The sequence below is a fragment of the Hyperoodon ampullatus genome (assembly GCF_949752795.1).
Source record: "Hyperoodon ampullatus genome assembly, chromosome: 19".
NCBI classification, from domain to species: Eukaryota; Metazoa; Chordata; class Mammalia; order Artiodactyla; family Ziphiidae; genus Hyperoodon; species Hyperoodon ampullatus.
The window spans coordinates 1,561,775-1,571,622 of NC_136932.1; the positions used below are offsets into that span (position 1 = coordinate 1,561,775).

Genomic DNA, 9,848 nt, shown 5'->3' on the forward strand with positions numbered 1-9,848 from the left:
TTCCCCAGCCAGGCAGAGAACCCGTGCCCCTGGCAGTGGAGGCAAGGAGCCCTAACCACTGGACCACCAATTTAAAGAACCTAAATTCTTAATCCCAGCTGTATTTTCTACAACTACTTATAAATCTACATGTTTAGATCACTTCTTGTATCTTAAGAGATTCCAGGATCCCCAGAGTTCATTTCAGTTCTTTATAGACGAGAGTTCCATTTTAGCAGAGTTACTTGTGTGGGATTTCTTAAAGAAAAGGGGAAATATTAGCATTTAGAAAACGTTCCCCAGTAAGTTCTCATTCACTTAAATTGCTTTATAATTAAGAAAAGCAAAATCACAGTAAATAAACTTGTCCTTTTCGAGCAGACATATTCTTTAGAGGCTTTGGTAAGAACTTTGTGTGTTTCTTGGTATTATACCAAGTTGGATTTTGTTAATGTAGTTAGGAGCTCTGAGCTCCTGAGTTGCCAGATAGAAGACGCTGAGAGTGGCATCTCATAGTAATCCTTCTCCTCCCTGTCATGCACCTCTCCATGTCCCCTTTCCTCCTTTCTCACTTTAGCCGTAATCCTCCACCAGGGACGTTTACTGGGGCTGAGGGGTAAGTGCAGATCCTGAACCACACTCTTCCTTCTGGCTTCTCATGGCCACCGTGAGGCCGTTCTCACGTCTCTAGATACCCTCTTGAATGTTCCTAAATGTCATCCACTTGCAGTCACTGCATTGCAGCAGGTGTTTTTTTGTTTTTGTTTTTTTTAATGTTTGTTACATGGCCACCAAGCTACTGCTCAGCAGCTTAGTCTATTTATCATCTTTTGTTGCAGCTGACCTTTCTTTCAGACTTTGTTTTCCCTCCAATAAAAACACGAAACATCTCTGAAAACTGTCATTAATCTACATTGTTTACTCCTGTTACCAATCATGTTTCTTTCATTTACTTACTGGTCCATGGAATGGGGATGTTTTGTGAGTCTGGTCATTCTAAACTAATTCAGCAAACCATCAGTCTGGTGTACATAAAAGCTGCTCTATTGTACTGGATGGATCCTTTTAAACACAACTTTTTACTACCCTTCACGGGAGATATTCTTACCAGAAGGGAGAAAAAAATCAAAAGATAAACTACAAAACTTCTGCTAAAAAAAATACGTATTTACTTTAAGCTATATAACTGGTTAGTTTTCTAAAATGAGGATTAAAAAACAAAACAGACATACCTAAGACATCTTTTCTTTTGTTCACTGAAATGATTTTTTTTTAATTAATAGATGTGTTTACAAAGTAAACTTAGCTACTGCTAGACTGGCAAAATCCCCTACTCCAGTTACTGAGAAACTTCAAAATAACTAGCATGCTGTGTATCTTTTATTTTCCAGCTTTGTCTTGAGTTGGCATTGCTGCCCTCTTTTTATCTCAACTGGCTGTAGCTTTTAGATAATATCATAAGGATTAACCAGTAATCTCTTGCATCATTACTGTTTTCTAGGGGAAAATATTTGGTGTTTGGTTTTCTATTGCAGCAAATAAAACCTCAGGAGCATCAGGAAGTCGTCCTGGAAGTGTCATCCGTGTATATGGTGATGAAAACAGTGATAAAGTGACACCAGGGACATTTATACCCTATTGTTCAATGGCACATGCACAGCTTTGCTTCCATGGGCACAGGGATGCTGTGAAATTCTTTGTGGCAGTCCCAGGTGAGTTAGATTTTTCTGTTGAGAAGTTGTATGTCCAGTTGACTGTTGAACAATGTGCATTTGAACTGCACTGATCCACTTGTACACAGATGTTTTTCAGTAGTGAACACTACAGTCCTACATGATCCATGTGGTTGAATCTTTGGATGCAGATTGTGGACACAGAGGAACCATGAATATGGAGGGCTGACTATTAATTTCACTCAGATTTTTGACTGCGCAGAGGGTCAGTGCCCCAACCCCTGCATTATTCAAGGGCCAACTGTAATTGCCTGTCCCTTGGTTCCTCTCCCTAGTCTAATACTAAGTACTGAAATTACGGATAATTCCAATATAGCACATGAAATGTTCTATAACAGAGGTATGAATAAAGTGCTATAGAGATACTTGATAGAAGCTGTTTTGGAATCTCTCCTCTACCCCAAAAACAAACTTGATTTTTATTTGGAGACTTCTTTACTTTTGAAAAGCAATGGTATTATTTTGTCACTGCAGAATACTGAAAATGGTTTTGGCCTCATAAAGGAGATTTCTAGAAAGAAGTCCCTATCATCAAGGCTATATTCAGGAAGGGATGGAAAATGTGCTCTGATACCTTGAGCGCTGTGGCAAAAAACAGTAGGAGTCCCGGGGTCTGGGCCTTTACCACTTGCCTTGTTGTCTTGAGCAAATTGCTTAACCTCTGATACTCATTTCTTTATTTCCTAAGTGGATGTGATTAATATCTGCTCTGCCAACCTCATTTGTTGTAAAGACTAATGAAAGGGCTTTGGGAACTCTAAAGCACCATCCAGATGAAAGGTGGCAGTGATGACGTCCAATGAAAAATGTTCTGTCCCTTGAGAATACTAAAGTGCTGTTACTGATCATCTGTAAGCAGGACCTATGTTTGGGGGTTTTTTTCCCTGTAAGAGGCAAGTTTAGGAGTTAGACAAAGTTCAAATCTGGCTTTGCCACACCAACTGTGTGATGTTGGACATGGTGGTATCTCAGTGTATTAGTCAGGGTTATGCCGAGGAACAGAACCAATAGGGTGTGTGCGTGTGCGTGTGTGCGTTCGTGTGTGTGTGTGTGTGTGTATGTGTGTATGAGAGAGAGCGAGCGAGTGCAAAGAGGGGGAGAGAGAGAGATTGATTTAATTTAAGGAATTGGTTCATGTGATTATGGGGGTCGGCAAGTCTGAAATCTGCAGAGAAGGCTGGCAGGCTGGAGGCCTGGGAAAGAGCTGATGTTTGCAGCTCAGGTGTAAAGGCAACCCGGAGGCAGAATTCCCTTCTCCTTGAGGGACCTATCTTTTTCTCTTAAGGCCTTCAGCTGATTGGCCCACCCACATTATGGAGAGTAATCTGCTTTACTCAAAGTCCACTCATTTAAATGTTCATTATTTCTAAAAAATACCTTCACAGAGTTTGAGCAAATGTCTCGGCACCCGAGCCAAGACATTTGACACATAAAATTGGCCACTATAATTTTTCCCTAGGATGTTCCAAAGATTAAATGATTAAATGTATATAGTATAGGGTTGGTATATGGTACCCTAACCAATTATTCAGTATTCTTAACAACATGGTAATGAACTTCTTGAAATGTACATGTATATTTTTGTATAGTTATTTCCTCAGAATAAACTTCTAGAAGCGGAATTTTTTTTTTAATTTATTTTTTGGCTGCATTGGGTCTTAGTTGTGGCACGTGGGATCTTTCATTGCGGCCTACGGGCTCTTGTTGCAATGCGCAGGCTTCTCAGTAGTTGTGGCGTGCGGGCTCTCTAGTTGTGGCATGCAGGCTCCAGATTGTGTGGGGCTCTGTATTTGTGGCACAGGGGCTTCAGAGCATGTAGGCTGTGTAGTTGTGACGTGCAGGCTCAGTAGTTGTGGCACATGGGCGCATGCCCTGCAGCATGTGGGATCTTAGTTCCCCGACCAGGGATCGAACCAGCATCCCCTGCATTGCAAGATGGATTCTTAACCACTGGACCACCAGGGAAGTTCCTTTTCTTGCTTTAAAAAAAAAAAAAGAATGCTGTAGAGTCCCCTTTGAGTCTCCTTTGTATTTTCTCTAATCCCCTTCCCTTCCTCCTTTCCTGTCTATCTGTAACCACTATCCTGAAGTTGAAATGTATCCTTCTGCCCATGTTTTTGTATTTTTACTACATTAGAACATATCTATAAACAATGTGTAGTATTTTTTGTATTTTTAAGTCTTATGTTACATATATATTATTCTGCAACTTATTTCTCATTTTTGAGATTTGTTAATATTTATGCATAAAGGTCTAGTTCATTCATTTAACCGTGGTAATCTAGTATCTGAATAAGTATGCTACCTTTTATCCATTCTCCTATAGATCAACTTCTAGGCTTTTTCTCTGTTTTCCCTCCACTATTAAAGAACAGTACTGCAGTAGACCTTCTTGTGCATATGGGAGAGAGTTTTCTGTTGGGTATAAATCTGGAAGTGGAATTGGCAACATTGTTGTTTGTTGGCCAGTTGGCCCTAAGGATTAAACCATTCAGGATGGCCTTAATATCATACCACTGTGCTCTTGCTTCTGTGGCAAAACTAACTAGTCTGCTAACAGAAGTTATCTCTAGCAGGCTTGATTTCTTCTAGAGTATAATTGAATAATGCATGAATGAGGCACTGTGAAAATAAATCAAACTGTCCTATCCATGTCCAACATAAATTAATTGTTTATAAAGTGTTTCACATCATGGGACTCTGTCCTGTTATCACCTAAAAGCATGGTCTGTGTAGTTTGACCAAAGGACAGCAGACCTGGCAAGAAAAAATACCCCACACTCATAGAGGTTATAGTGTGAATGATATTTCAAGGTTTCTCTCTATCATTTCATGCTTAAAGATTCTACATTAGAACTTAAATGTTAGAACAAATTACACATTACCCAGTAATTTTATTTGCATAATCTAAATTAAAAATAAGATGTACTTTTCTTAAATATGAGGAAACCATGGATTTGAAATCAATTCAAATATTAATTATGAATATCCAAATTCTTAAGGCTGAAGTTGAAGACTTTTCTCAGTCTCTTACATAAACACACATGTACCCTTCCAGGGGAGAGATCTTTCCACTACCCCTCAGATAAAACAATGTAGATTATAATAGTCTGAAGCAGGCAGCTAAGACCAGCTGAGCCATATACAGATTTCATATTGAATTCTGGACCTATTTCTGTTTTGGTACAAAATAGCTTTACTTGGATTTCAAATTGGGCTTTCATGACCTTTATAGATGTTTTCTGATCATGCAGAGGCTTCTAACATCCCCAGTACTTTGGCTGTATTAGAATGTACTTACCTTGTTCAGCTTTCTGAAAATATTCAGAAAAAATGAGTCTCTCCCACCCCAATGCTTGATAAGTAATATTCGCTTCTGTTCCTGTATAAATAGGTCAAGTCATCAGCCCACAAAGCGGCAGCAGTGGCACAGATCTAACAGTTGACAGAGCAGGGCCATCTGCACAGGAGCCTGGCAGCCAGACACCCTTGAAGTCTATGCTTGTCATCAGTGGAGGAGAGGGCTACATTGACTTCCGAATGGGTAGGTCATTGGTTCTGGGGGCTTCATTTCCACTGTTCCATGATGTGGATTTTCACCCACAGTAAGCAAGAAACTCAGATACATGATTTCTAAGAGGTTTTCTTTGAACTCTTTACTTGGAAAATGATTTTATATTTCTTTTTTCCCTACTTTCATGATTTTTTTTTCCTTTTTATACCAAGGTGTGCTTATTTGAAGGAGCATTAGAAAATAGCAGGGTTTGGTCGTATGTTGAGGTATATGTGAAGAGCACATGGAGTCAGAAGGCCTTGGGGAAATCATTCAACCTCCCAGAACCTCAGTTTCCTCACCTGCAAAGTGGAGAAATAAAAATACTTCATAAAGTGTTGTTTGTAACCAAATTCATTTCATTTGTTCATTTTCTCACCTTATAAAGAATAATTATCTACTGTGTACCTGTTAGCCTTGAGCTTGAGATACAAAAACAAATCAGACAAAGTCTCCCTCCAATAAATTATAGGACAATACAGAGATAGAAACATGTTAATAAGTTACAGTGTTACAGATGCTCTGATGGGGAGTAGTCAGTTTTTCCTAGGGGTAGGGGAAGAAGGAAGTCAGGAAATGATGCTTGAGATGAGTCAGTACTGAGGAGCATGAGTCTGAAGAATTGGGGTGGGGATGGTATGGGGAAGCCTGGGGAGACTGGCATTCCAAGGTAAGAGATAGCTTGACCAAGGCTTAGAAATGTGAAACCACCTTAGATGAAGAACAACTACTTAAAAATGACTGGAGCATGGAGTAGAAGCAAATATAAATTTGACCAGAGATAAATCTAGAAATGGAGGGAGGGGCTGGATTATGGAAGGCCTTTATATACCTCATTAAGGAGTTTGCACTTTAAAGCAAAGGAAAATTATTGGAGGACTTTTAAATAGAAGAGCAGTATGATTATATGTGTGTGTAAATGGATTAGAGGTGTAAGACTAGAGGTAGGGAACGGGCTAGGAAAAAATAAATGAGTAAGGTAGAAACAGTAGGAGTAGACTAGCACTATGATGGGGAATTGGTAACTAACAGAATGTGAAGGAAGAGGTAGTGATCCATTTACTTAGAGTTAATGACTATCAGAACAGAAGCAGCAGATCTGGAGGGAGTGGAATGAGGAGTTCTGTGTTGGACATGCTGACCTTGGAGTGCGTGGAAGTCGGGAGTTATCTAGGTGGACGATGTCCACCGGGCTTTTGGGTATAAGGGTTTCATATCTCAGGAGGGAGGAATATGAGGACTACTGACATGCAGTGGTACTAAAAGTCACAAGGGTTGATGAGTTCATCCAAAGAGAATATGTAAGGGCCAGAAGAAAAGGTTCTAGGATAGAACCCTGTTTTAATACTCCATTTAAAGAATCATTAGAGCTTATGAAGGGATCTAAGAAGCAATGGCCAGAGAGGTTTCAAAGAAAACACAGGGAATTGATGTTTGTGAAAGTGTAGTGCTTTGTAAACTGTAAAGCACTGTGATGTAAATTTATTTATTTGCTATAAACAAAGGAAGCTTTTGGACTGGCCTAAAATCACAATGATTGAAAAAGTTTCTAAACGTAAGGCCTTAGAGAATATAATGTTGTAGACTGGTGACTAATACTTTAGTTTTAATTCTGTTAAAAAAAAAAGAATATAAAATTTAGGGTCATATAAATGACAGTGTGCCACCTGTAATTAGTATAAACTAAAATTTCTGATGCAGAAGGCTTGTTGACACATTTTTAAGGCAGGGCTTTTAATGTTAAGTTTAGAAATGGTGGTGTCAGTAGGAATGGAGTCACTTCAAAGTGAGCTGACTGTTGGTGCAGAATTCCTTTATAGAGAGAGATGGCCTTCACTAGGCTGGGTGATTTTTGGAACTTTTTCTTCGATTGCAATATGGTAGTCTGAACCATACTAAAGAGTATGTCAGTAAAATCTTTATGTGGTCTTTTCATTTCCACTAAAAATTTCTTCCATTTTGGCTCCTAAAAATAACATAAAATTGCTTAACCAGGTTTGTCAGTATCTCTAGGTAATCCAGCCTGAAAAGCAGAATTTGTCTTAAAGCATAGGTTGATTTTAATAGTAAGTATACTTTTTAAAAATTGAATTTGATCTTTTTTTTGTTCCGTTTCCTTTTTCATTTCCTGTAATATTTTAACTATGAGAAATCGATCACAGTAGTCTTTTTCAGAAGTTAGGCAGTGAAGATTGTGACGCATGGCATTTCTTTTACTGTGTTCTCTGAAATGGGCGTCAGACAAGTTCTATGCATGCTGCTCATGGACTAACCATGAGTCTGATGTGCATCAGCCTGTATCTTCAAAATGCTTAACCGGAGTCTCCATTTCATCCACCAGGTGATGAAGGTGGAGAATCAGAGCTTCTTGGAGAGGATCTTCCACTCGAACCTTCTGTCACCAAAGCGGAAAGGAGTCACTTGATAGTGTGGCAAGTGATGTATGGTAGTGAGTGAACCCATAGGAAACAGGTGGCGATGGGGAAGCCATCTCTTCTGCATGGTTTATTTTCCCTTTTTCCCTTTATTTAATGCTCTCTTTGTGAAATAAGTTTCACCACATAATATATGAGCATCTTTTTTCTGTTAACTATGCTATAAAATCTGTCCTACTGTAACAATACAGGAACTAGCTGTTCTACTGCACCAGTGTTATAGGCAATTTCAGTATATTATGAACAAATCAAAGAATGTTTACTTTCTGCAAACTGGTGAATTTTAGAAAGCAATCCAGTTGTGGTTTACTCTGCCACAGCTAACGTCACTTACTTCATTTGATGGGGTCACTTTTTAGCTATCACTCATAATGGAATTAATGGAAACACTTGATAAATGAAACTGTACCATTAAGTACAATAGTAAAGTTTTCCCCAGTGTATTATAAAATTGACACAAACTAATATCAGGTAGATTATCAGGATTTATCTAAATGTCCCGAGAGGGCTAAAAGCTAACTGTAAATTAACTTTCACTTTCAAATCTGACAAATCTTGTTTATATGGTATATAAAACTTTGTTTTCATCAGATTTTGCGGGGGGGGTTTTATATTAAAGAAATTAAGACTACACTATTTAAATAAAAGTTTCTTGTTTCTGACTTATTAGAGCTCTAAAGTTTATGAGGCCTGCTTCTCTGAATAGTCTGTGGTTTTTTGTTTGCTTATTTGTTTGTTTTTGAGACTAGTCTCACTCATTTTCATACCGACATGTTTGAAAGGTTTATTATTTATAAGGCTTAGAAGATACACTTCAGCAATGGGAGGATTTTTTTTTTAAGGAAATTGTGTTTTGGATTTCTTGTATCAGTGGATGATGGTAGTTGGATGAGTTTTTTTCCGTGTAAAAAATTCACTTGTTTACCAGTTGTTCTTGGACTGCTCTTATCAGTTAGTAAGAGTAAAGCTGTCGTGGTGATGGAGTAATGGCCTAATGAGCTGAACGAGAGATTTAATTAGAAACGGTGTTTTCTCTTGTTCTGTATAAAACTATACAACTGCCAGTACTTGATATTCTGTATGTAAATGGTATTTAAGCTTTTGTGCCCTTGTGAGATTAAAATGCCATCCTCAATGAAGAAGACTTTGAAGGAGAAGAAGACAAAGCCAAAACAGCCTAAAGTAAAAGTTGACATTACAGTCTTTTCACTCACAATTGCCCATTTAAAAAATAGAGTCTGGGTATAATTGATTTTCTTGTTTAATAAGTTTTTAAAAACCATTATGCTGCAGTTTTTTTCCCTCTCAGACTTCTTGAAAATTTATGATTTATCATTCTTAATCCATTACGTTAAGCAAAACTAAATATAAGTTTAAGCACTGTCTTAAAATATGAAGTTATTGGACAAAGGCCCCCCAGTCATCGGAAGGACTGCTTCAGGAAAAGGAAACAACAAAAGTCTCAGATTGTCTAAGCATCCTTAAGGACCAAGGACTTTTTTTCTGAACTGTAATGGAAAGATATTTGTAAAAAGTACTACCAGTGTGTTTTAAGCATATAGATGATTAGGCTAGATTATAAAGTACACAGGATTTAATGCATCAGAGGAGGCCTTTGGACCCATTTGGCCACAAGTGTCTATAAGCACATTATGTACACAGTACAATTGTGGCCACTTTAGATGGCTAGGAGAAAAAAAACTCTTTTGGTAAAAGCTGTATTAAAAGGATAATTTTTTTACTTGAGCTACTTAGTCACTTTTTTCAGGGCACCAAAACTTAGGTCACTTTTCCATAGCTTATAAGCTATGTTTTTATTTTATTTTATTTTACTTTATTTTATTTTATTTTATAAATCTGAGCCATTGTTGGCAATACCTTAATAAAAACCCCACATTATTAAATATTTTGGAGGAATGTTGTATAAATTCACAAAAAAGAGACACCAAAGTGTTCGGGAATTTTAATCCCAAGAAGTAAACATCTCAGAATCAGACCCCATGTACTGTTCGGTCTTTTACATGTTTCTATGACTGACTGTAATTTAGGAAATCAGGAGTTAAAGATGAAAAATGCAAACATGTTACAATGGTTGTTTATTGCTGTTTTTAAGCTTACCGGCTTTAACTTAAGGAATATAGGTGTGTA

At 37.8% G+C, this 9,848-nt stretch overlaps 1 protein-coding gene across 8 annotated transcripts in view; it reads left to right on the forward strand.

Moving 5' to 3' along the window:
* SPAG9 (sperm associated antigen 9) overlaps window positions 1-7,722 on the forward strand; it is a gene marked incomplete at both ends in the record, with an annotated part of 135,406 nt that extends 127,684 nt beyond the window's left edge. For 6 of the 8 annotated variants that reach the window (XM_079725956.1, XM_079725959.1, XM_079725957.1 and 3 more), the window contains 3 exons: window positions 1,515-1,691; window positions 5,107-5,256; window positions 7,607-7,722. In XM_079725956.1, coding sequence (XP_079582082.1) covers window positions 1,515-1,691; window positions 5,107-5,256; window positions 7,607-7,722 — 443 coding nt within the window. Of the gene's footprint in view, window positions 1-556; window positions 596-1,514; window positions 1,692-5,106; window positions 5,257-7,606 lie in introns of all 8 variants that reach the window. The other 2 variants (XM_079725958.1, XM_079725961.1) reach the window with 1 other exon arrangement.
* Window positions 7,723-9,848: the final 2,126 nt, after the last annotated feature.